At 38.4% G+C, this 27,643-nt stretch overlaps 1 protein-coding gene across 1 annotated transcript; it reads left to right on the plus strand.

Annotated features, from left to right (window-relative positions):
• Positions 1-526: 526 nt before the first annotated feature.
• GPSM2 (G protein signaling modulator 2) lies at positions 527-26,479 on the plus strand (the record flags this gene model as incomplete). Its single annotated transcript, XM_084242445.1, has 14 exons — positions 527-582; positions 7,677-7,898; positions 8,273-8,408; positions 8,701-8,843; positions 9,348-9,471; positions 9,582-9,697; positions 13,531-13,686; positions 14,844-14,952; positions 15,755-15,884; positions 18,054-18,124; positions 20,740-20,916; positions 22,748-22,904; positions 23,746-23,963; positions 26,252-26,479. 14 exons carry the CDS (start codon positions 527-529, stop codon positions 26,477-26,479), a joined length of 2,043 nt encoding a protein of 680 aa, XP_084098571.1.
• Between the last annotated feature and the right edge of the window lie 1,164 nt (positions 26,480-27,643).

The raw sequence follows: 27,643 nt of genomic DNA on the forward strand, positions 1-27,643 counted from the left end.
ATGCTCCCGTGGAATGTTGGATTAAGATTCCAGGACTTTATAATTGTATCTATTAATTTACACAGAACACATATTAAACTAAAGTGCAGTTCTCAAACTTCATATTCAGATGCTCACTTAGAAGCTTCCTGGTGACAGTTAAGCCTCTGCCTTTTTCCCATGATTGACATGACAGTCTGGGGAGTTAGCTGTGGGATTATGTACAATTTGGGATTACTTTAGGTAATTCTTTGAAAATAGGTCTTCAAGCAAAGCATCTTGTATTCCTTTTGCAGAAATGTTGCTGAAGTGCTGCTGAAAGGGCCACAGATGCAAGGATTTGAGACACATTTTGAACCTTTAAGCTGTCTGACATTGACCTCCTTTCATTATTAATAAAGAAGAAGCAGGAGCTTAGGATGTATTAACACCAGCTTATTAATATACTAACTGGACAATGTTCTGCAAACAATTCTACATTGTAAAGAACTGGATTGGTACAAAATAAAATAATTTCATATTTTACTCAACTTTATAATATGACTCCATGGAGGAAAATTTGATAAGCATGAGGGAAGACCATTCTTTTCATGTTCGTTACAGGTAAGGCTGCTGTTTTCTTAGTGGTTGATTCTTATTCCTTATTTAAAAATATTTAACTCTGATCATTTCAAATTTTAATTTAAAAATATTCAGAATATGTCAGGTATAGTTAGTATTTCCTATAAAAATGTTTGTGTTGTGGTTGTTCTTAGCTTTTGTATCTTTTCTATAGGAAATGGTAGTAGAGACAATGTAGATAATATATATACTATATTGTAGAGACATCAGATACTATATAGAGTATTCATGACCTGTGGAAGAATTTATGAAGTTACTTTACATTATCTAACCTTTGATATAATGCAAATATAAAATTAAATATTTGATGTTAAAGATGGAGCTTTTAATGTGGACAGTGTGAATGACCTAAATTCTTTGTTACAGTTTTTAAATGATCTTTTTTTTATAAATGAGCTTTTAAAAAAATGGGTATTAATATTGAAATGAATGGGTTCCTTATAAATACATTAGACTAATAGCCAGTTTTATATTTAGTGATAAAATATAGCTATTTCTGTACTTTTAGGAACAAGGCAAAGTATCTGCATCTTCGTTATTTTATATTCTTGAGAGTCTGGGTCATTGCACTAGAATTACAAAATAAGCACAAACACGTTAGAATGGAAGATATGTAGGGCCTCCCCTGTGGCGCAGCAGTTGAGCGCTGGGTTGCGAAGCTGCCCGCAGCGTCTGCAGCGCAGGTTCAATCCCCGGCTGCTCCCCAGCCACTGGAGGAGAGTCCCACATGGTGCGCAGACCTCTCCTGCCGCCCGCTGCTCCCCTCAGCAGTGTACTTCAGTCCTTCTGCCTGCTCTGCTCCCCGCTCTGGCTCTGGTGAATTCTCTCACCCTCCCGTGCTTCTGACTGTACCCAGTGCTTGTATAAACAAACAAGCAAACAAACAAATAAATAAACATGTCTCTATAAAAAAAAAATAAAAAGAATGGAAGATATGTAATTATTAATAAGGTTAGTAGGTACTAATAGATTTGTTATCAAAACTACTATAAACTAATATTAAATAAACATCAGAACTTGAAGCAATGAGTAGTAGTCAAATCTAGAGTAAAGGGGCTTGCTACCAAATCTTAGGTGTCTTAACACATATTTAGGCAATAGTGAAGAGATTAACTGTTCTTTGGAGTAGATAGTTCATATTAAGTGGTGCCAAGGAAGTTTATATAGGTAAGGTGAGAGCATTTCTATTAAAAAACATTTCAAGTGAAAGAAATTTGAAGCTATTTGGAATAAGAAAAATGAGCTCTTAACATATGAAATACCCTTCTCTACCCCTTTGAGCATATTTTCAGAAATCTGGGAGTACTCTTACATACTTTATTCTCACTCTCTATCCACTGTAAAGTCTTAACCAGTCTTGCCTCCTAAATACTGTGGAGTCACATCCACCTATCAGGATTCTGTCCATCATTGCTATAGTTCAGACCCAATCATCTTCTTGCCAGACTCACTCCATTTTCTATACTTTTCTTCTTGGAATAAATACATCTTTATAATTTGCCACTGGAGGGTTCAGTCTAAAAACACAGAACTAATCATGCAACTTCTGCATCGTCCCTGCAATGACTCCTACTCATCTACAGGGCATGGCCAAACCTAACCTAAAACAGACCATCTTCCATTATCTGGCCACTACCTACTCTCTACCTTACTTCCTTCTAATCCTCACCTTGCATTTTGAGCTCTGATTTCCTGTACATGTCATGCTGTTTCACGTTCATTATGTTTGCTTCTGCTACACCCTGTGATTGGAATGTCCTTTGTACTTTTTCTGTTTAGCTAATTCTACTCAATGGAAGAGTAGAATTAGTGTTTATTTCCTCCTTAAAACCATTTCTATGCTCCGTAGTCTGGCACTGTGCCCTGCTTGGGCTCAAGTAACATCCTATGCATATCTTTTTCTTAGCACCCACAATATTAAAATTGATTGTATCTGTTCATGTCTGTCTCCTCCATTGCCACTCTTCTTAACCATTAACTTCCTTTGGCCAACCATGATGTTGTTTGGCTCATAGTCCACACTTGATGGAAAGTCCATTGAATGTCATTGGACATTACCATCTGATGGACCTTGTGAGATGTTTGTCTTGCTAAACATTTTTTAAGTGTGGTAGACTTCTTAATACTCTTAAGAGCCGTAGATTTGGTGAAGTGGATTGTATCTCTTACTCTACAAAGGTTTTAGATTTGTCCTTTATCCAGATCAAACAAGGTTTTATATTGCTATATGATTTTCCCCAAAATAAACTTGAAAATCTGTAACAGTTTTTAGTAAAGACATACCAAAAACAAATCTCTGACTTATCAGTGCTCTATAATCAACATTCTGTATATTGATTGGATTGTTGTATAATTGTGGGTAGTAGTTTGTATCTCTTAGGTTAGGAGTCATCCAGTTTAAGTTACCTCTCCTCAAACACCTGGCAAGTAATGTTTTATCCATCTGCTTCTGTGAGTGTGGAGTTCCTCATTTATCTCTAGAGAAATTTCTGTGGTATAATACGTTTATAATTTTGAAATTGTTGATTCTTAAGACACCAAGGAACCTCCTGAAAAAATATTAGAATGATTAATGAAATATTTTGTGACCTATCTGAAAATAGAATTGGAGGCTTAGAATAAAGTGAAATTAGTTTCTAAGCTTTTAAAAATAATATGATTAAGTATCATTAATTTTTTTAGGTGTAAAAGTATTGTGATTACATTTTTAAAAAGCACTCCTTTAGAGATACATTCTGAAATATTTAGAAATGAAAGCATATGTTGTCTGGGACATAGTTCAAAAGAACCTGGAGTTGAAGAGTGAAGGTAGGAGTAGAGATGAAATATATCTTGATATTACATCACATCAGTAATTGTAGATGTTGAAAGACGGATATAACAGGTTCATTATACTTGCTTCTCTGGTTTCGTATTTCTTTGGGAAATGCCTTTTTTCATACTTGTTACTATGAATAATAAACATTTCAATATTTTAATATGGTAAAAATCAGACTATTGCATGTAATTTGTAAAGGAATACAGTTTTGGGGTTGATTTCTTTTTGCTAGGTAAATTATAGTTATTAATAGTATTCCCTGAAAAGAACAATTGAGGAAATGTATAGTGGTGGAAAGAGCACTGGATTTGGAGACAGTTTCATTTCCTGGCTCTGCCACTGTATGCTCTTAAGAGGTCACTTCTCTGAGTCACTTTCCCCTGTTGTAATAATACCTATCTCAGAGTGTAATTTTGAGAAGAATTATATATATATAGTTGTTAAAGAATTATCAATTAATTAATTAATTAATTAATTAATTTATACAAGCACTGGGTATAGTCAGAAGCGCAGGAGGGTGAGAGAATTCACCAGAGCCAGAGCAGGGAGCAGAACAGGCAGGCTGACGAAGTACACTGCTGAGGGGAGCAGCGAGCGGCAGGGGAGGTCTGCGCGCCATGTGGGACCCTTGCCGGTGGCCGGGGATCGAACTGGTGCTGCAGAGGCTGTGGGCAGCTTCGCAGCCCAGTGCTCAACCACTGCGCCACCAGGGGAGGCCCTGAGAATTATATTTGATATAGCACATAATAAAATCACTTCAAAAACTAATAAGTCACCAATCAAAATTTAGTCAAGATAATTTTGCACTACTTTCCCCTTTTACAGAATAAACTAGAACAACTAAATATGATATATGTGGTAAGTTGAGTGGGTAAAAATTATTTACAGAGGCTAGGATTGGAAATGAAAAAGAAACTTTACAGGACATATTTTGATGGAATTATTTTTCTGGTTTGTGTTCTCTATGTGTTCTTTGTTTTCAACCAAACTGGTAAACAAATGAAGTAATTCCATTCTCTCATAGTGACAGAGAGGATATGAAATTACTTTCTGTGTTACTATTTAATGATTGGCTAAAAAATTTATAAACCAACCTGCCTTGACTATTTTGTAATTAGATATATTTGATTGAGGTGTTGAAGATTTTCCCAGACTGTTGACTATTTTTCTAGTGAAATATACCAGAGCCATAAAATTATACTTAGTCAAAAACTAGAGAGTTTTGGCTCTTATTGTGGATATTATTGAGATAACTTCTCTAAGGTAGTTTTTCCTATAAGGCAGTTTCCAGGGACTTCAATGACGGCTCTGCAGCCGGCTGGTTTCTGGTTTGCTGTCACTGTTTCTGATGAGAATTATGTAAAAATTTTTTTGACTGTAATTGTTACAACACCATAAATTTTGTTGAATACAACATCATTTGGACTAATGGTTCTTGTTTAATGATAGAAGTTTAAATCCAGAAGTTCAAATATTTGTGATGATGTTTATTTGAAGAATACATTTTTCTGCTTTATATGGAACCTGTTATAAATTTCCAGTCCTTTTACAGTCTTACATGTGGGTACCCAATTCTGCCTAATTCCAAACTTTCTGGCCAGCAGCACAATCACCTGAATTGATATGCTGTTATGTGTGACTGTCTGTCTTCCTCTCCCTCAGTGAAACTGAGTGCCATCATTAGTAGCCCCTTCTACCATGACATGTAATTTTTTTATCTGATACCAGATTGATGGATATTTAAGTTGTTTGTGTTTTTAAGCTGCTGTGAATATCATGGTACATACAACTTTTTAAATTTGTGTACTTGTAGCCTTAAGATCAATTCCTAGCTGTGAAATTGCTCATTGTTGCATTTTTTTAAAGATATATTTGGAATCATGCTAGTTTTTTACAGTATTTCCTCTATGGTAACTTAGAAGTTCAGTGATTTCAATATTTAGACAAGGATAGTTAAGGTATCTCATCTAGCAAAAGAACCCCTTAGTAATGTCACATTTCTACATATTAATCTTTTGCTGACTCATTTTTGGGTATACATAGAATACACCAGCGACCTCCTAAACCATAAACAAAAATACTTTTTTCCTTCCATGAAACCTCAGTTTCTTGTCTGAAATCTCAGTTAAAATGATAATTTATTGGACTTTGAAAAGACAGACTTCTAAAGGGTACTTTTTACTTGTAAAAGACAAAAACACACTTCATCGTGAAAGGACAAAGAATTATACACACACACCCCAATTTAAAGTTTCTGATTTATTTTCCCATGTGCTTTATATCTTCCTTTCTCTAATTATGTTGGTCTAATGTTGAAGTCAAATGTTACAGGTTTACTTGCATTATTTTTACATGGGTACAAATGAATGTAAAAATCAGTAGTCGAATGGTAAGCAAACAGCAGTCTTTGGCTAAATCACTTTAATTATAAAAAAGAATACCTGGATGTAAACCTTGAAAATTACCTATCAGAGATGATTTCCTAAATCAGCTCATTCTAAATCTGAAGTGTGCTTTGAGCTTTTATAATTGGCTCTGTTAATCTTAGTCTAGACTTCTTTTAGCTTCATTGTATTTATTTTCCACTCTTACAATTCCTTTTTAATTTATGGCTCTAAGGAAACTTGAAGTCTTAAAGACTAAAAGACAGCACTTGAAGAAATGTGCTGATTGACCTGTTATTAAGATACAGAAATATAATCATATTTAAATGAATTTAGGGTGAATGGTGTTAAAGTGGTGATTCTCAGCCTTGGTTTGTATGTTGGAATTATGTAGGGACTGTTAAAAATCAGTGCAGGCCAGACCTCATCAGAGAGTGGGATGCAATTTCAAGAGTTTTTTGATGAGCTCTGTTGTTGTGACACAGGATGAAGAACCACTGCTCTGCTAGAGTTGCTCAAAGCTCATTCTACTAAAGGGCAATTTAATGCTGCTCCAAAAATTAAAATGCTTGATGTGTTAAATCAAAGTTTTCTAAAGGGTGATATATGTCTACCACTGGTGGTATATAAGGCAATTTTACTTGTGCTTTTAATAGTTACGTATTTGTTTTAATGGTATTATGTTAATAAACTTAAGTATCACCAGCCTCAGGCTTTCATGGATCTGCATTGGGTGAAGCTAATTTTTTTTAAAGTCATGTGCAAATTTAAAGGAAAATTGCCAAATTGTAGAAACACATGAAATGAATAATTAGGTAGTACATATGTATACATGGTAGAAATCATGAAAATGTTGAAGAAACACAGGGCGACTTTGATGAAGGGCACCTACTAAAGTTATAGAATCCTAGGCAGGAGTGGGTGCTGCTTCTCCTAATGCATATTTGCAGTAATTCTTCTACCTTTTAAAATTCAGTGAAAGACTTGAAAATTTCTGCAAACCTTCAAGTGATTGCTTTCTGCAGTGCAGTTTCTTAACAGTTCTCTTGTGGAAGTATGCCTTGTAGGTTGAGAGGTTTTGTTCCTCTTTTTCTAAATGGCAGGTGATTCAGGTGGTGGGCAGTAGGGAGGGAGGGAGGGAGGACATGGAGGGTGGAGAAAACGAGCGAGAGACCACATGCGCTATTGCGAGTGCCTGTGAATCAGAGAAAGATGGTTAGCAGGTGGGGTTGATGGGCAGGTGAGTGGATTGCTAGAATAGAGAAAAATGTAGGACATTGTCTTCTCTAGGGATTCCTGTTATCCCCAAACTCGAGAAATCCATGTCTGCCACAACTCAACTTAGTGCTTCAAGTTCTCCCATTGGTACTGGATGGGTTAAATGAATTTCATATTGAGATAGTCAGCTATCCTATATAAAAGGTCTCTGAGGCTCAGATACATTTGAACAGGACAATTAGTTCTTGCTATCAATATTTACTCGTACCAATAATGTATACATGCTTCAGTTTTAGTGTAGCCACAGCCCACAATTAAGTTATATTAATTATTTCTGGGGCCTCCCTGGTAGCGCAGGGGTTAGTCTCAGCGTTATCAGGCTACGGCCAGCCACTGTGGCATTTGTTCAATCCCCAGCCAGGGAGCTACCCACCTGGAGCAGCAGACCTCTCCTGGCTTGTCCACTGCTCCCCTCAGCAGTGGATTTCAGTAGATCTGCCAGTTCTGTTCCCCACGCTGTCTGTGGTGAATCCTCTTACCACCCTCCCCTCCAGCTCTTGTGTGCACAAATAAGTAAAAATAAGTAATTACCGGGAGTTAAAAACAATGGTGCAGTTGTAATGTAATGTTGGTAAATGCCCTGTGTGATTTTACAGAATGGAAGCTTCTTGCCTAGAATTGGCCTTGGAAGGGGAGCGTCTGTGTAAATCCGGAGACTGTCGTGCTGGCGTGTCCTTCTTTGAAGCTGCAGTTCAAGTTGGAACAGAAGACCTGAAAACACTTAGTGCTATTTACAGTCAGTTGGGCAATGCTTATTTCTATTTGCATGATTATGCCAAAGCATTAGAATACCATCATCATGACTTAACTCTTGCAAGGTAATTAATTTGAGCTATTTAATACACTTTCCCCCTAAATTAACTAACTTCAGAAATGTTTTCAATTAAAAAAATTAAAAAAAAAACTTAATAAACTTAGTGATTTTTTTTAGTTCAGTGGCATTGCATTTTAAAACTAATTTTAAGCTGAAAATGGAGTTTAAGTAGATGAATAATAGTAGTGAAATGACCCTAGAGTTTAATTGAGTGAATGAAAATTAACTAAATATAATTACAGAAATGTAAGCTTGATATTTTTATTTAAAGTAGGTTCAAAACTAATCGGTCTTTCTTGGTTTAGTGTGTCAGTTCTCCAGGGGGAACTCTACTCTGACTTCTCTATATTTTAACGTAATTTGCTTTTTTTATTCTAGGACTATTGGAGACCAGTTGGGGGAAGCCAAAGCTAGTGGGAATCTGGGAAACACCTTGAAAGTTCTTGGGAATTTTGAAGAAGCTGTGGTTTGTTGTCAGCGACACCTAGATATTTCCAGAGAGCTTAATGACAAGGTAATAAGGAAACATTAGCTGGTAGACTAAATGTTTTCATTCAGTTGCTCTGTGTTTTAATTCTTCTTAATTGTTCTGTAGTTTATTTAAAGTTAGTACCAAAAATAGAAAATACAGGAAAAAAACAATTTTTTTTAATTGAGGGAAAAAACTAGTCACCTGTTTGGTTCTGTATGGCTGGCTGGCACGTTCTTTCTCTGGACTATAGACACCATCAAGGATATTGCAATTAAGTACATCATAATACCTGGTGCTGCTTTCAAAATGTAAATTCTGCTGATATATTCATTAGGTAGGAGAAGCAAGAGCACTGTACAATCTTGGAAATGTGTATCACGCTAAAGGGAAAAGTTTCGCCTGCCCCGGTCCTCAAGATGCAGGAGAATTTCCAGAGGAAGTGAGAAGTGCTCTGCAGGCAGCTGTGGAGTATTACGAGTGAGTAACACAGATGCAGTCATGTTGACCCCCCAAGCTATGGATGTCATCTTTGTCCTGTAGTAGGTTTTTCAGTTTGGACAAGGTTTTTAATTTATGGGCTAGCAAGTAAAAACAACCCATTAAATTTAGAGTTGAATTAGCCATATCCTCTCCCCAGAAAAAGCTTTCATTTGAACTGCACACCAGTGCCATCTAGTGGCAAAAAGAAGAATAGCATCGGTTATTCTATGTGTTAGGAGTAAACATCTTCCCAAGAATGTTATAGAACTTCTTAGCTTATAGGGGTTCTGAGATTTACTCTGTCCTTGATTCTGAGCAGAATGTTCAGTAAAATGTTTCCAGTTATTTTCTATAAATACCCTGTATTATGGTTTATCTTTAAAATTTGCACATTGTGGCTGTAAGCTTAAATTTTTCTGAAAAAAGAACTAAATTTATAAATCAAATTATTGAGATGTTCCCCTCTCTCAAGCAAATTTTTCACATTTTGTTATCACTTAGGGAAAACCTGTCATTAGTGACTGTGTTGGGGGACCGAGCAGCCCAAGGACGTGCCTTTGGAAATCTAGGGAACACACACTACCTCCTTGGCAACTTCAGGGATGCGGTTATAGCGCACGAGCAGGTATGCTGCATGGCTTTGGAGCCAGGTCATTTACTCCATCAGTGTTTTTGAATAGTGATTAGAGTATTCTTCACTTGGTATTATAGCAATATCTAAATTTTCTGTTTCAGCGTCTCCTTATTGCAAAAGAATTTGGAGATAAAGCTGCTGAAAGAAGAGCGTATAGCAACCTCGGAAATGCATATATATTTCTTGGTGAATTTGAGACTGCCTCTGAATACTACAAGTTAGTCTAATTCTGTAGATGACTATAAAATGAGTAGTTGTGCAATCCTACTAAATTATGGTTTTGTGCTTTTTGCCCCATACTAGTAGCAGGACCTTGAGTTGCTAAGCCTAAGTTGCCTCATCTGTAACAGAAGACAATCAACACCTTGTTTGCTTTGAGATTGTTGTAAGGATTGAAAGAATGTACTTAGCCCTTCCTTAGCACAGTTCCTGGCCCACAGTGCTCACTAAGCGTTGTTGTACCTAATGGCAGTGGCATGACCCCTTTATATTTCTATTAGTTTTTAATCCTTAAAGTTAATTGTTTTTATTTTATTTTTTTAATAATACTTTTATTATTTATTTATACAAGCACTGGATACGGTCAGAAGTGCGGGAGGGTGAGAGAATTCACCACAGTCAGAGAGGGGAGCAGAACAGGCTGAGGGGAGCCGCGTGCACAGCAGGAGAGGTCTGCACGCCATGTGGGACCCTTGCCTGGGGGCCAGGGATTGAACCAGCAAGGCGCTGCAGAGGCTGCGGGCAGCTTCGCAGCCCAGTGCTCAACCGCTGTGCCACAGGGAGGCCCAAAGCTAATTGTTTTTAAATGAGATTCTAAAATTTTAAAGTCTTTACGGCCTGTTTAGCATACAGTATGTATATTTATGTCTTTTCACCCAATTATGGATTTGAAGAGAATCCACAAGAAAACCTGCCAACAAAAATAGGCCCTAATCTCCATCAAGTATCACTGAATTTCCCTCTACCATTTCACCCTCGTGCTGTGCGTTTCTCCCCCTTCTCTCTCTCTGCCCCTCTGACTCTCCTGTAAGCTGAGGCCCCACTCAACTCCCTTGAGGAGCTGGTAATACCAGCTTCTTGTGTGGCAATGTCTTTGTAATCCATCAGTAGACTGAAACAGAGATAGCAGAGTTTAAATTGCTTCAGTGTTTTCTAGACTGTTTGGTGCTTTTGCTAATTAGTGGGAACTGAATGCCCATACAGGCCTCAGGTAGAAACCAGTTTGACTGAATCAGACACAGTGATTGGTACTTTATTTTTTAATCCAATGTGAGACTCCAATGTGAGCGTGTTCTGGATAGTGGTCTAAAAAAGGAGGTAAAATTGCTTTAAGTCTACCTAAAAAATAGAATGGTATCCTACCCTCCTTTTAAACATCAACTAAGTGTTAATATTTGTTGATAAGTTAGATGTGAAGTATCTTCCCAAATAAACTATATCACTATACAAGGATCATGTTTTGATTTTAAATACAAGTTTCTTATTTTTTTAAATCAAAAGATAGGACATAGAAAGCTCTTAATTAGTAAATGACATACTTGTAGAATTTTTCAGGTTTTAATACAATAAAATGGATGGTAGCTATTTGACTAAAAAAGCATGAGTATAAAGTAATGAATCATTGGGCCTCCCTGGTGGTGCAGTGGTTGAGCGCTGGGTTGAGAGGCTGCCCGCAACCTCTGCAGCGCTGGTTCGATCCCTGGCTGCTCCCCGGCCACCGGAGGAGGGTCCCACATGGCGCGCAGACCTCTCCTGCCGCCCGCTGCTCCCCTCAGCAGTGTACTTCGGTCCTTCTACCTGCTCTGCTCCCCGCTCTGGCTCTGGTGAATTCTCTCACCCTCCCACGCTTCTGACTGTACCCAGTGCTTGTATAAATAAATAAATAAATCTTTTTAAAAAAAAAAAAGTAATGAAACATTTACTACTTTCCTCCCTCATCCACTTCCACAGTTCCAAAGCTAAACTCAGAGCTTTACACATATTTCAAAAATACTGGCTAAAAATATTTTTGCAACTCTCCTTTAGAAATGTTTTGAGAGCCTCATACAAAGAATATATTATAGATCTATAGATCCATATCCTTCAGGATAGAAAGCGTAGTTTGGTAAACCTACTTTAGTACTTGAATTTGTTTCGAGAAGGACTTCTGATCATTTACAAATTAACTGTACTGTCAAAGAATGAGGAATGCCAGGTTGTGCCAAATAGCTTCAGTTGTGCCGTGAAGGCAATGCCTAAGTCTTCCCAAACTTCGGCAAACAGGCAACATTAGAATGTATGTAGCCTCCCAAGGTGACAGCTCTGAAGGTATCGCTAAATATGTAATTTCAGGTTTATTTGCTTAAAAAAAAAACTGGGGATCATTTTTTTAAAAGATTTATTTATGCATACAAGAACTGGGGTATAAGCCAGAGGTGTGGGATGGGGGTGAGAGGATTCACCAAAGACAATGGGGAGCAAAACAGGTAGATCCACTGAAATACACTGCTGAGGGGAGCAGTGGGCGAGACAGGAGAGGTCTGCTGCGCCATGTGGGTCAGCTCTCTGGCTAGCCGGGGATCGAACTCATGCTGCAGTGGCTAGCGTATAGCTTGATAGCGCTGTCTTTAACACCCTGTGCCACCAGAGAGGCCCCGGGATCATTTTTTATAGTGTTAGAAATGATATGAAGTATTTATACGATTTGGTAGAAGGAGTCATTCAAATTATTGGACCTAAAAGCAACTATAGGTTTAAACACTGATAACAACAAAAGTGTTAATATTTATTAGCATCTACTGTGAGCAAGGTGCTGGTCTGTGCATTAGATAGATACTAATTATGTAGTCCTCACAAGACCCTGCCAGGTATTTCCCCAGTTTTTTATGTGAGGAAACAAGTAATAGAGCGGTTGAGTGACATGCCTTATAATTGGCTGGGATTTGAACCAAGAGAGTAGCTCTAGGGTCCATGCTCTTAACTGCTACTCTAAGCTTCTCACTGAAAATACCAAATGTGTTAGGCATAATTTGGTTAATGTTTAAATGTGGTACTTAATATTTTCAGGAATCAGTGAGTAATGGCCTGCAGATAAGAATTTTAACTAAGTAGTTGAATCTTGTCAAAACATAAAGGTATGCTTGGAAAGAGATCATTTACGGACAAGTCTAAGTTATGATATTGCTGCAGGGAAAGCTTTTTTATTTTTTTTTTTAATTTTTTTTTTTTTATAAATTTTATTGTTATTTTCCCCATACAATTGCAGCCCCCCATTCTGACCCCAATCCCTCCCCTCCCGCCCCCGCCCCCCTAAAAGTGTCTCTGGTTCATAGTTTTTTGTTGATTTTGATTTTCACTTTCTTATAGTTATTCATTTTCCTGGTCCCTTATTTAGGTTTTCTAGATTCCTGCTATGAGTGAGACCATCCGGTATTTTTCTTTTTCTTTTTGGCTTATTTCGCTGAGCATGATCCCTTCCAGCGCCATCCATGTTGCAGCAAATTGCATGTGTTTATCTTTTTTGAATGCTGAGTAATATTCCATGGTATATATGTACCACATCTTCTTGATCCAGTCACCTATTTTTGGGCATTTGGGTTGTTTCCAAAGCTTAGCTATTGTAAACAGTGCTGCTATAAACATAGGGGTGCAGGTGTTCTTTGGAATTGATGTTTCTGTGTCCTTTGGGTAAATACCTAGGAGTGGAATTGCTGGATCATATGGAAGCTCTATGTTTAGTAGGTCCAGAAATCTCCATACAGCGGGAAAGCTTTTTTAAATGTTGAAATCCTTTGTTAATCTTTGGAGGCGCTTGATCTGTGACAATATTCCTTGTCTCTGGAGAATTGGTAGGATTCTCAAATTTACTCTAGAAGTGTGGGCTTTGTTTTTGTGTTTCGAAAAATCATTTCATTTTGCCTAAAAGTAATGGAGGAAGTATGAGATATATTAAGCTCCAACGCAGATTTACTTTAAAGGAAGGAGAAAGCAGCGAGGAAAAGTGAGAGTTTACAGATTACTACAGGTCAAAATAAAAATGATCATCACATAAGAATTAATTTCTTCTTTTAGGAAGACACTCCTGTTGGCTAGACAGCTTAAAGACAGAGCCGTAGAAGCTCAGTCTTGTTACAGTCTTGGAAACACATATACTTTACTTCAAGACTATGAAAAGGCCATTGATTATCATCTGAAGCACTTAGCAATTGCTCAAGAGCTAAATGATAGGTAAGTTAAAAACCTTTTTACTTAGTTATGGTAAAATATTAATGTGTTGTTGAATCCCTAGAGTTTTTCCTTTGTTTTTAAGTTTCTTTTTAATTCCTTGTTAAAAGTTCTGTTTCAATCACATCCTCTGTATAATGTTTGTCGGCTAGCATGTGCTAGAGGATTAAACTAGTCCCTGATAGCCTTGACTGGCTATAAATAAATGGGCCACAAATTCAGTCGCTTACAAAGGTCCTGCTAACTTTGAGGTAAGAGGTAAGTCCCAGTGTGAAGAGGACAGGTGCTAATCACCTCTAGCTAGTGGCTGCCAGGCAGGAGCGAGCAGCCATTATGTCTAGATCCTCCTGTTTCTTTGAAAGAAGCTGGAAGTCCTGAGATTTATTTATTTATTTATGCATAGAAGAACTGGGGTTGTAGGCCAGAGGTGGGGGGGGGGTACAGAGGATGCACCAGAGAGAGAGGAGCAGAACAGGCAGACTGACTGAAATACACTACTGAGGGGAGCAGCAGGCGAGGAAGGAGAGGTCTGCTGCGCCATGTGGGTAGCTCCCTGGCTGGAATCGAACTTGGGCAATAGTGGGGACAGGGTTGAGACTTAACCCCTAGGCTACGGGGGGGGGGGGGGGATGACCACAGTCTTGAGTTTTATATGAAATCTTTTGATATTTAAATGTTGGTGTCTAATGCCCCTCCGCCTCTCTTATTTTTCTAACTGTGCAGGTCTTTATTTAGACTGTGATGTTTGCTTTAGGATGATTGTTTTTGTTTTTTACCTCAATATGAGGAAGAACTTGTATATAATTGTTCAAAATTACTTATGTTACCTGAAGAGGTAGTGAATTCTTTCTCTTGGTGGTGTTCACAGACTGAATGATTAATGATTACCTGGTAATGCTGTCATAGAAAGAAAACGGGATAGTTGGACAAGATCTATCCCAAAGGTTTTATTTTATAATATACTGCATGTTTAAAGAAGCTGTTATCCATTTTATTTTAATAGAATATTCTAATACTCTAGCATTCTCACAGTATGTTTTTTAGCTGAAAGAGCAAATAAATTGAGAGCATTGTTTATGCCTTTAATTGCTGCTAGGTAGCTTGTATTCTACACAGACCTCCTTTCGGATAACTGCATGTTGCCTTTATATATGTCATAGAATTGGTGAAGGAAGAGCATGTTGGAGCTTGGGAAATGCGTACACAGCTCTAGGAAATCATGATCAAGCAATGCATTTCGCTGAAAAGCATTTGGAAATTTCAAGAGAGGTATGAAATTCTAAAAGGTTGCTCTCTGTTTTTTTAATTCATAAATCAGCTAGGGGGGAGCCCTATTATTTCTCCAAATTGCTCCTGTATAACTGATAATAAGTTCACGTAGTATTCTCCTGACCTAAGAATTGCACAAAGTATTTTGAGTTGTGGGTCTGAGGTATGTTTGCACAGGTCTCGATGTAGGAAGACAGGAAGGTAAGGCTGGCGAGCCATGAGATTACTAAGATTGACCCCCCTCTAACCCCTTACCTCCATGGGGTACAGGCATAGAAGGAAAAACATGACACATGGACTCAAGGACTAGTTCCCCTTACAGCTCTGTCTCTTGTGGGCTTTTTGGACTTGGAAAGCTATTCTGACCCTTACTTCTCTCCTGTGTAAAGTAGGAGAGATAGCAATGATTGTATCTACCTGGCAAATTGTTACAAAGATTGTAGATAATGTATGTAAAAGCACTCAGCATAACATCAAGGGCTGACTTAATACATGTTAATCATGTGATTCCAAGTTAATATGTCACAGAATAATTGATTATCTAACGTGATCCTGGAGAATAAGAGCAATCTAAGATTTAGAGAAATCAAGAATTGATAGAATATCATTGACTATCACATTTTTGAAATTTCCTTTACTTTATTCCTTAAACTATTAATGAAAGAACTCATTTTACATAGTCTCGTACTTCTAATATACTATGTTCATTTCTGTTTTCTTCCAGTTTTAAGTTCACAACAGTCTAAACAAATCTTTCACTGACTGTCTTTCAATGCTAAAGTATAAATGCTTGTGGTTGTAGGTTGGGGATAGAAGTGGTGAGCTAACGGCACGACTGAATCTCTCAGATCTGCAAATGGTTCTTGGTCTGAGCTACAGCACAAATAATTCAATAATGTCAGAAAATATTGAAATTGATAACAGTTTGCATGGTAAGTAATAGGTCTTCTAACACCCCATCCTAAAAATTTACATTTATTTATTATGTTTATCAGATCCTGAGAGAACGTTACATAGAAAACTTTTTATACCTTTTTTGCTTTACCATAGTCCTGTTAATTTAACAATACAGAAAATAGTATTTCATAGCTTTTGTCCTGAATTTCAGAGAGGATTTCTTAAGATACACAGATAAAACCATCAAGGAAAAGATGGACACTGAAATTAAGAACTTCATCTCATTTGGAGTAACCATAAAGAGATAAAACACAAATTGCAAGGACATATTTGCAGCATATGATTAAAAAAAAAGGATTTGCATTCAAATGTGTAGGGAAAACTATGAATTAAAAACAAGTCAAGTTACCTAAATAAAAAATAGGCAAGAGTGGTGAATAGAAGATACACAAATAGCTCATAAATATGTGAAAAGATAGGTGACTTTAATCAGGGACAATCACAGTGAAGTAATAGTGAAAACTATGAGGTGCATGAAAATTTAAAAGTCTGACAGCGCCACTATTGAAATGATGTAGACGAATGGAGGCCCTTAGTGTTGATGGGAATAGAAACTTTACCAAAAAAAGAAGTTTGTGGATTCTAGTCCTTTTGCGGCCATTGCTGAAGCCCCTGTGGCCAGAATGAGGTTCGATCCCTTTGCGACTTCCGACTGGAGCAAGAGCCATAAAAAGCACGTCGGCGCACCACCCCACATTCGGAGGAAGATGGTGTCTTCCCCTCTTTCCATAATGCTGAGACGGTGTCTGCTCCGTGCCCATCCATAAGGCGTGATGGAGTTCAGGTGGTAAAGGACACTCTCAAGGGCAGCAGCTCGGCCAAGCGGTCCAGGCTGACAGGCAGAAAGGCGCCAGCTTCGCTGAAGGAGTGCAGCGGGAGGAGGAAGCTGGCACAGCCATTCCCGGCATTCACCCCAGGAGGGTGGTTCTCCCTAGGCTAACACTGGACAAAGTCTGCAAAAAGATCCTAGAACATGAAGCCAGATCGCATCAAGTGGGAAAGGAAAAGGGCCAACACAAGGAAGAAGCAATGGAGAATATTGAAGAATAACGTCATCTAATATATAACTTCCATAAACACTGCTAAAATAAAAAAAAAAAAAAAATCTGGCAACACTCTGGAAAAGTTCAAGATGAACCAACAGTTCTTCTCCCAATCATGTAACTTTGATGTCCAAACCAGAGGGAACACGAGCTTGCACATATACTAAGAGGCATTTCCAAGGTTTCCGTAGTACATAATGTCAAAGAATTTGGAAGCAGCCTAAATATTTGTCACCAACTGGGTAAAGTATGTGCTAGCCCTAAAATGATAAAACTACATTAATAACTTGGATGAAGCTCACAAACATAAGCTTGCTCAAAGGAAGCAAGTTACAGAACATAACAGATGAAACCATTTCTATAATGTTACGTAATCCGTGTTGCTTACAGATACAGACACGTAGAGAAAATATAAAAAACTGCAGGGAAGAGGAAAATGAATGGAGGGAGTTTTATTAAGGGGTATCTAATGTGTCAGTAATGATTCATTTCTTAAGTTGGGTATTAGGTGTCATGTTTTTCCACAGATTATGCCTTTTTAAAATTATGCCTTTTTAAAATCTTAAAAAAGATTGGATATGAAAATTCAGTTTTTAATAACTCTTGAAAAAACACCCCGAGGATGTATTTTTCTTTCTGACTGGCAGAAACCAGATCTTAAATGGAAAAGGATAATTTAGAAAGGAGTAACGGTGTAGTGCTGGGGATTCTTAAAGGCCTCAAAGCCTGTTCCTTAATCTGCTCTACAGCTTGTTTGGGTTTTTGTTTTTGTTTTTTTAAGAGACTGTGGCTCATACTAAACCAGTTATTTTAAAACTCCTTTCCTAAATTAAGGGGTAATGTTAGTAACCAAAGTTAGTTTCCAACCAAAATGTAGCTTCCTTTCATCAAAGCATTTTAGGGGGTGTGTAGGTTCTATTTTTATGTAGTTGGTAAGGGAAATTACTATTCTTAAAAGAACACATGCTGCATTACATGTCTCCTCCTCTCACGCGGGTTTGTAGAAGAGACTTTAACACTGCGTGACAGCCATGCAGCAGTTGTAACCTGGAGGGCTCCCTAGTTTATTTTACTGTTTTCTTGTTTTTGTTTTAAACAAAGGCACACGGCCTAAGTTTGGACGACGGCACAGTATGGAAAACATGGAGCTTATGAAGTTAACACCAGAAAAGGTTGGCAATTTTCATGTCTTAAATTTCTTGAACTGTAGTAAGATATTTTAGTAACTTTTACTTTAAGTGAAAATGTTTAAATAAGTCTTGTCCTATATATCATTTTAAAATTTTCATTTAAAAATCAAAAAAGCACAGTATACACATGCATTCAGTATGCTGCGGGCGGTTTAAGGCATATATAGCCTTTGCAGATGTGTGAAACATTTCTGGAAGAGCCTATCAGATACTTGTTAATGGTTGCCTCTGAGAAAAGGACAAAAAATCATATATATAATACAGAGAGAAATATATAACCAGTAACAGCTTGAACTGCTTAAATACCTTATTACTGTGTAGATGTATTATGTTTGTTTTTTTAAATTAAAATATTAGGAAAATCAAACAAGGGCCAGGAAGTGTACGTTTTCCCGAGTTTACATTTTGGCTAAGATGATGGATAATTATTATCAAGAGACTATTTCCAACTACATTTTTGAAAACTTTAACAAATTACTTTTTATTCAAGATGTGCCCTCTCTAGCCTTTTTTTTTTTTTTAAGAGGAGGAACTTAATTTGAAAAAGGTTACTGAAGAATGAATCTTCAGCTACTTTCTTCCAGCTGTTTCACTGTTACAGCAGGTTTATTCCTTTACAGTGTTTTTAAAATACTTCTAATATGTTCGTTATAACATTAGAAAATTCCAACAAAGAAATTAAAATGATCATTAATCCCACCTCCTAATGGTAGCCATTTTATTTATTCACCTTAAATTTTCATATTAATATTAGCTATAAGAACATCTTTTCATGTTAAATACCAACCATGTACATGTATTACCTTATTGTTATAACAGGCATATGACTTTAATATTTTGACTTTCGAGCATTCTGACTTAGTGTGTGTAGCACTCATGAGCCCAGCATCTGATCTGGACTTGACATCCACGAGTTTGAAAGCTCCAAACAATTCCAGTTGTTTCAAAACTTTGGTTAACTTCCAATGGACTTTGATTTTCTCACATACCCATCTCTTGTGAGTTGCTCCCAAATCTTTTAAGTCTACAAAGTATTTTTGAAAACAAATAATTTAGGTCTACTTTCCTCCTTGTAGGAACCTGCTGCTCAGTAGCCAAACGAGTCTGCCCCCTTGGGCTCCCGCTGACGGGCACTAACAGTAGCCCACGGAAAGGCTGACGGGCTCCACTCTGTAATTTTCCAAGCGACAAATGACAATCAAGTTAATCAAGTTTCTCTGATTTAAAATCTGTTTGAGTGGAATTAGTTCTTGGTGTAGGCTTTTTTTTTTTTTTTGGATGTTATCAACGAATTCATTATTTCAGTACCCTCAAATAAGGAAGTATATACAGGAAAAATGGAGACTTGCAGATTAAGATACTTCTTGGGAAGGAGTGCAGTTGGATGTCTAAAAAATGTCTTTTTCCTCCTGTGATACTGGAATTTATAGGAAAAGCGTAATTTGGTTATCCAGATACCATTTCATACATACTTGGTCTTCATTCAGTTCCTGACTCAGAGCTCCCAAAATGCTTGTAATTTTCAATGTTGAGTAATAAAGATGTTTCAGGTCGTTTTAATGAGGTGACTTTTGGAAGCATCTGTGGACGGGGGCTGGTTGCCAGCCTCATGATTAGAGGGCTCACCCCTAGATCTCCAGGGAGGAGAGAGGGACTGGATAGTGATTTCATCAGCCATCCCTATGGGGATGGAGCCTTCATAAAAACCCTAAAGGAAGGGCCTGGGAGAGCTGCTCAGTGCCTGTTCCCCATACTGCTTCCCGTGTGTCTCTTAGCAGCCTGATACTCAGTGTCCTCTGTAGTGAGCAGGTCATCTGGTGATCCAGCAACTCAGTGCTCTGAGTTCTGTGAGCTGCGCCAGCAAATGGGTTGAACCCGAGCAAGGGCTCTTGCTCTATAGTCAGTTGGCCAGAAGCACAGTGAACAGCAGGGGTTGGTGACTGGCATCTGCAGCTCTGTGGGGACTCAGCCCTTGGCCTGTGGAAACTGCTGCTTTCTCCTGGAGGTGTCCCTTTAAAGTGGAAAATGTCACAGAGCTACTGCCCATATCTGCACTCCAATATTTGTTATTTGGTGTCTGTTAGAAGTTGTTTTATTTAAAAACAGAACTAGAACTAGATAAATTGCTCATAAATGTCTTGCCTATTAAAATTTTAAAATATGGTTAGCTGAAAATAATTTTATCAAAAGAAAAATTAACAGTGCTATATATGTGTTTTGGGTGTTCGTTTGTACAGTTCAAAATTCTACATACATCCACAATGTCCACTGTTACTCTTGGTAATAGATTTTTAAGTAATTCACATCCAGAATAAAAAATTCCTCACCATTCACATTTCATTTATTTGGGATTTTGGCCAATTTTGTTTTCTTATTCTCTCGTTCTTCAACTACCATTTTAACGTTCTGATGAGAAATCCATAATATACATTTGGTATGAGTTATTAAAAATAATGATATATGACAGTAAGGAATTTAAGATATTTCAGCCTTTCAGTACTAAATGAGTGAAGATGTCAGGTTAATATAGGAAATGAGAAATAGCTTTACTGTTCTTTTTCCTATCTTGCTTACCATTTGTGTTTGTAATTCTGTAGGTACAGAACTGGAACAGTGAAATTCTTGTTAAACAAAAACCACTTATTGCCAAACCTTCTGCAAAGCTACTCTTTGTGAACAGATTGAAGGGGAAAAAATACAAAACTAATTCCTCCACTAAAGTTCTCCAAGATGCCAGTAATTCCATTGATCACCGAATTTCAAATTCTCATAGGGTATGTTTAAAACAAGTTTTTAAGTATCATTTTTCTTGAGTTCACACTGAATTTTTTAGTAATTCTACATAAGACACCTAATACAAAATATCTTTGTTTTTCAAAGAAGTCTTCTACATTTCCCTTTCCTGTCTTCTTCAAAGCTAAAAACAGAAATTACTTCATTCATAGATAAGTCTATGACAGTATTTGTTTGGACAGTATTTGTTTCCAGTTACTATTGTTTGCAAAAATACTACCTTTTATTTCATTGCAGTATCTCCCAGTAAATCATCCTCCGTTCAGCTCAGAAATCAGAACAAATTAAATTCAGATGTTCATGATTGCTACATACAGATTTAAAATGAAGAATTTTGCTTGCTAACATCAACTTCTATTTTGTATTATTGAAATCATAGTGAACTATTTTGATGAAAAATGAACGTAGGAATATTATTAAATATAACTTAATTAGAAATAAAAATACCACGAGTTTACTGGTAAGTTCAGGGGTGCCTCTAATCTAGCTAAGCATCATAATAAATGACAAAGGTGATCAAATCCATTTTTCAAGCAATAAGGGCCTTTTAAGAGATTTAGTCTTATTTTTTAAACAGACCCTTATTGGTTCTCTTGTCAGCCTTCCATCTATCTGCATCCTCGTACCTTTGCCTTAACTGACATAATAAGCACAACTGCAATTCAAGAAAAACCTTTGTCCCAAGTTTGAAGTCAAAACAGCCTATTGAGCGTAACTGAAAATGTTTATAGTTCTGGAACCATTGTGTATTTTGATGTTCAGAACATGAATTAGTATTTTTGCAGTGACTAATGCATTTGACCACAGCTTGTGTGCATGCCATTCTCAGACTGCAAAATCAGCTGCTGACGGTTGTACTCTGAACCCTTCCTGTCTTTCTTCCAGTCACGGGAATGCCATGTACTTTGTCAACCAAGTTAGCAACTCAGGTGTCTATAAACTTCCCGTTCCTTCACTAACCATATTCAGAGATCTAGTCATTCCCGTATCCTCACATTCCTCCCCTGCCCCTTTAAAAAAAAATAGCGATCTTGTACCCATACTTTCGGAATAGGCACCTGTACTGATCTCGAATTATTAAGCCCTCCAGGTCCATTAGAGGAGCCAGTTCTGTAAAAAAACCACTTACCACTGACTATTAACAGTATTCTTATTTCGCACACACAGAAGGCTAATCATCCAGAGAGTACTGTAAACCTTTGAAATATTCAGTATGAAACTGTGCCTGCAAATGCCTGCTCATCATCAGGTGCCAACTCAAAAATCTTATTTCCAGAGTAGTAGTTAGACCGTAATAATTTATATATATGTATTTCTATTATACTATGTATATCAGTAAAACAGTTTAGTTTTCTAAGCCTTCTAAGTAAAGTATGGCAGGTTTCCTCTTCCCCAAATAATTTATTTTTCTAGTATCTTCAAATATAAGACCTTGGAAATCACTATGCTGGGATAATGCACGTGCTTTCTTAATCAGTTCTTAGATCACTTAAATGCTGTTGTAAGAGTCTTAATGAGCCTGGGGTATGATATTTGCCTAATTTATGAAGCATCTGTACCAGTTTATGGACTCTGAGGTACACTGTGTTAGCCTTAGGGATACAGAGAATAAAAACTAAAATAGAAATGCTCTTAGTTGGATTGAAGTAAGTTTTTACAAGGGTGTCAAAGAAGTTGTCATCAAGTGGTTATTTTTATAAAGAACATGTCAATTTTTATTTTTAATCTTCACATTACCTTTTGTATCAATTTGTTCCACTGATAAGCCTACTAATCATGCTGGAATATTTAAATTTTCTCTCAATATTTTAGAAAATCAGTGCAGATACCATTGGAGACGAAGGCTTCTTTGACCTGTTAAGTCGATTTCAAAGCAATCGGATGGATGATCAGAGGTGCTGCTTGCAGGGACGGAATCACGGAGCAGCTTCAACAGCGACTTCCTCCACGCCCCACAAAGTGCTAAAAAGTAAGTTATCTATGTTTCTCCCCCAATCTTCATAGCTCCCTTTATTATTGTGGTCTATTTCTGGGAATTCAGTTATCTTCACAGGAGATAAATACATCTAGGGATATATGAAATGCTAGTATTTGTACAGTTCAAATAGGAATATTTCACTTCTGAGCCGATGATGTTTCTGGTCCAGCGCACCTTCTGTTAACCATCTGTAATACTGCCTCCTTAGTTGTTTTGGGTTGGGAAAAATTTTATAACTTCTAAAAAAAAATATAGTTCTATATGTACCTTATATTTGTATAAAAAGTACAAATGCTTCATATCTGAATTAAAGAAAAACACGCAGACTAGAGTAACCCATAGCTTCAGCTACAACTGAAGTTTCTTAATGCCTGTTTGAGTCTTAACAGAAGTCTAAAATAGGTTAAACTCTTCTATTTCAGCCACCAAAAAGACTTCTTTGCTAGTAGGAATTACACTTAAGGTCAGTTAGCTAATCTAAGAGATGTTTGTACCATTCAAAACAGGAATAAAAACACTTTCCCATTCATCGTGATCTGAGAAATTACATAAGGTGATTTACTGACCTAGATTTAGTGGCTATCTTTCCAGTTTTATAAGGCAGCTCTGTATCTTGTAAAGGAAACATGGTCCAAGCTGAGAAACCTCCAACTGGTCACTTGAAGTACTTGGGTTCCTCTGTCTCTCTCCATCCAGCCGGTCAGGCCCAGCCTCTCAGTGAAGAGGTAAAGCAGGAGGACAGGGCAGCTGTGGGGGCTGAACAAGGCAGAAAGGCTCTATCTGCAAGTACCAAATGTTTACATATATTTTGGGTTTTTTTCCCTACTCGTAGCACCATCAGTTTCGGTGGTGTCCCCCAACACAGATGAGTTTTTAGATCTTCTTGCCAGCTCACAGAGCCGCCGTCTTGATGACCAGAGAGCCAGCGTCAATAACTTGCCAGGGCTTCGTCTGACACAAAACAACACGCAGTCGGTACTTGGCCACCTGATGACTGGCGACACCAGAGAGCCTGGTGAAGACTTCTTTGACATCCTTGTAAAGTGTCAAGTAAGTCGATGTGGTGCCGCACAAGCCCGGAGGTCGAGAGCCTCGGCCGTACCGGAGGTCTAATTTGGAAGGGTTTGCTGTGTCGTAGATGATCAGTTGTTTTCCGGAGTCCATCAGACATAAAACGCTGTCAAAAGCGATTTGTGATACTTTGTATTCCTGTCAGCTGGTGAGATGAGAGGTGCTAATGACCCCTTCACAACAGCTTAAAGGGGTAGGAAAAGAGCCCCTCTTGGCTAACTTGTATGAGACAGCACCAGGAGCAACCAGTGGTTACTTTGAGGAGGGTCAGGAATAGCTCAAGGGCTTACACAGGACCGTAAGAAAAACTGCTTGAGAGAGAACTTCCTTTGACTAACCCTAGTTCTGTGTGTCTGCTTCCTCAGTCATGAAAGGGTAACAGCTAATCCTCTCTCCTAGCCACCAAGTGATGAGTGAGTGCGTATTATGGCTACACTTGCTTTTTAAAGGAGCCTGCTTTGTTGGTGCGAGGCAGAAATTGTGTGTGTGAATGGACAGAAATTAAAGCATGATAAAGGGGTAGTAGGTGTACAGGTGGTGGCTGGAGGAGTGTCTTAAAGCTGGTGGACAGGAAAGACCTTTCTGGATTGACATTAGAACAGACCTGAATGAGATGTCATCCATGTGAATATTTAGACAAAGAACATTCCACATAGAGACAGCAAGTCCCCTTTTGGGTATTAAAGTTTTAGCAGGTTCAAGCAATGGCAAGGCGGCTGCTGTGACTGGGTGGAAGTAGGGCCCGGGGAGAGTGATACAAGACACTGGAGAGTTGGGACCTAGATCACAGAGGCTTTGTGTAGGCCATGATGGGGTCTTATATTACAACTACAGTAAGAAGACAGGGGGACCATCCTGGCTACTGTTGAAAGAGTGGCAGAGATAACAAGTAAACCAGCTGGGAAACTTAATGTGATAATTCAGGCAAAAGATAGTGGTGTGAGAAAGAATCAAGTGGTGTCATTTACTGAGATGGAGACGACCAAAGGACAAACAGGTTTGGGGAGAAAAAGAAGTCCTGCTTGGATATGAACATCTGGAGTCCATGAGAAGAGTAACTGAGTAATTAGCGTACAGCTGTTAGGAAACTAGAGTCCCAGGCGCTCCAGAATCTAGAGATTGGGCAGCGGAAGACAACCAGCTGGCATGTGTGGAAGCCAAATAAGATGGCTGAGCTACCAGATCTGACAGCATGGAGAGTCATCATTTTGATCAACACTGTTTTAGTGACATGATGGGGACAAAGGATTGAGGGGAAGCGTGAAAGGGGAGATAGTACATACAAAAGAATCATTCATTGGCAGGGGCTAGGGATAAAGGTGAGCCTTGCGAGTAGGTGAGAAGGAATTCTCTCTGGCTGCTTTTCTCAGCCAAGGGGCTGTCAGCTGAGATTGGGGCCAGAGCATATAATGACGAGCAAGGACAAGTTAGGGTTGCTGAGTTGTGCTGACAGGAGGATTCATGGTCACGGAAGAAAGGCCAGCCAGGACAGCTGATGTGTCCTCCAGTTACAACCAGCTGCGGTGTGGGTGAGCTATGTCAGGGAGTGATTGGTTCTATCTAAGGGAAGGAAATTAAAGGTGGGCGGTGGTTCCAGTGGATTCAAGAATGTTGGAGACACATATCTAGCAACAGGCACAGACCATCAATAAATATGAAGCTTTTCTCTAAGATGAGGAATAAGGAGGCCCGCTTGAATTCAACATAGTACTGAAAGTTCAGATCATACATGTAGGGAAACCTAAAGAATTCACACACACACAAAAACACCTGTCAGGATTAAAACAAATTAAGTAGAGCAGCAGAATTTAAAATCAACATGCAGAACTGAAACAGGTTGAATAAAAAGAGCATCATGGTGGGCCTCCCCCGGTGGCGCAGCGGTTAAGCGCTGGGCTGCGAGGCTGCCCACAGCCTCTGCAGCGCCGGTTCGTTCCCCGGCCGCCGGAGAGGGTCCCACCAAAAAAAAAAAAAAAAGAGCATCATGGTAAATGAAACTTTACAAAGCTAAGCGGTGGGTGACAATGCTAACTTCTCACCTAAAAGACAGTTTTTAAGGCAGTGCTGTGGAGGTTTTTGTGTAGATAACATTTCTAGGGATTTAGTAAACTATTTCTCATTACAAAGAGAAAGATTTCCTAGGTTTCAAATCTAACAATGTCTAAGAGGCGAGAAACAATGTCTTGAGCTGTGCTGTTGTGGGTGACATGACGTGGGGTGCTCCCTCCCTGCACCCATGTGCTCACGCTCCTCTCCTGCATCTTCAGGGGTCCCGACTCGACGATCAAAGATGCGCCCCACCGCCTGCTGCCTCGAAGGGACCAACGGTACCAGATGAGGACTTTTTCAGCCTTATTTTACGGTCTCAGGCAAAAAGAATGGATGAACAGAGAGTTCTTTTACAACGAGATCAAAACAGAGACACTGAATTTGGGCTAAAGGACCGTTTGCAATGTAGTGCTTTGGTGGACCTTAAAAATTCAGGAAAAAATTAAGCAACCACTAGTTACCATGGATGTATTTTTAAAAGTGACCTTATTTCCTCTCAGAACACTGCAGGGAAATTCAGTCTATTATTTTCCTTAAAAGGAGAAATCATGGCACTGTAATACAGGCTAAAATGTTTTCAGAATAGTGTAAATACTTAGCCTTTGCTAGTGTAATATCAACATTCCTCTGGACACTTCAGGGTGGCGGTGTCTATAAAGGTGCTTCAACTTTTTTGAGTACTGCATGGGAGTGTATTCCTTTAGCTAGTGTTTGTAAAGTAGGAAATTAAATCCTAGACTAGAATTTAATACTCTTAAGTTTTAAAAAATAGGCATTTTTTATACTTAACCATGGGTTTTGAGAAATTATGTTGTTCAGTAAAAATAATGTACCTAACAAACATGTAAAAATGTGGAGTAGCCCCCAAAACTAAAGTTTTTCTCCTTTAAGAAAATCTACCTTCAGTAGCTACCCCTATGTTTACAGCAGCACTATTTACAATAGGAAAGCTATGGAAACCACCCAAAAATAGATGACTGATCAAGAAGATGTGGTACATACATTGAAATATTAGTCAGCAATCAAAAAAGATAAACTCATGCCATTTGCAGCAACATGGATGGAGCTGGAAGGGATCATGTTCAGTGAAATAAGCCAGAAAGAAAAAAACTGGATGGTTTCACTTATAGGAGGAATGTAGGGGCTCTACATAAGGGATCAGGGAGAAGAAAAAAAGTTATAATAGGGCCTCCCTGGTGGCACAAGGGGTTAATAAGCCCTTCACGGCACTGTGAAGCAATCCGTAGCCTCTGCAGCACGAGCTCGATCCCTGGCCCGCCAGGGAGCTACCCATATGGCGTAGCAGACCTCTCCTGTCTGGCCCGCTGCTCCCCTCAGCAGTGTATTTCAGTCAGTCTGACTGTTCTGTTCCCCACTCTATCTCTGGTGAATCCTCTCACGCCCCACATCTCTGGCCTGTATCCCAGCTCTTGTATGCATAAATAAATATATCTTTTTCAAAAAAAGTTATAATAAAGTGAAAATCAAAATCAAGAAGCACCTATAAACCAGAGACATTCTGCCGGATCATGACAGGTGGGAAGAGCATGGGTGAACGGGTGGTGGGAGCGTCACAGGGACCAGCACTGAGATGAGAAAGCATACATTGT

Source organism: Talpa europaea (genome assembly GCF_964194135.1).
Source record: "Talpa europaea genome assembly, chromosome: 9".
Taxonomy (NCBI): Eukaryota; Metazoa; Chordata; class Mammalia; order Eulipotyphla; family Talpidae; genus Talpa; species Talpa europaea.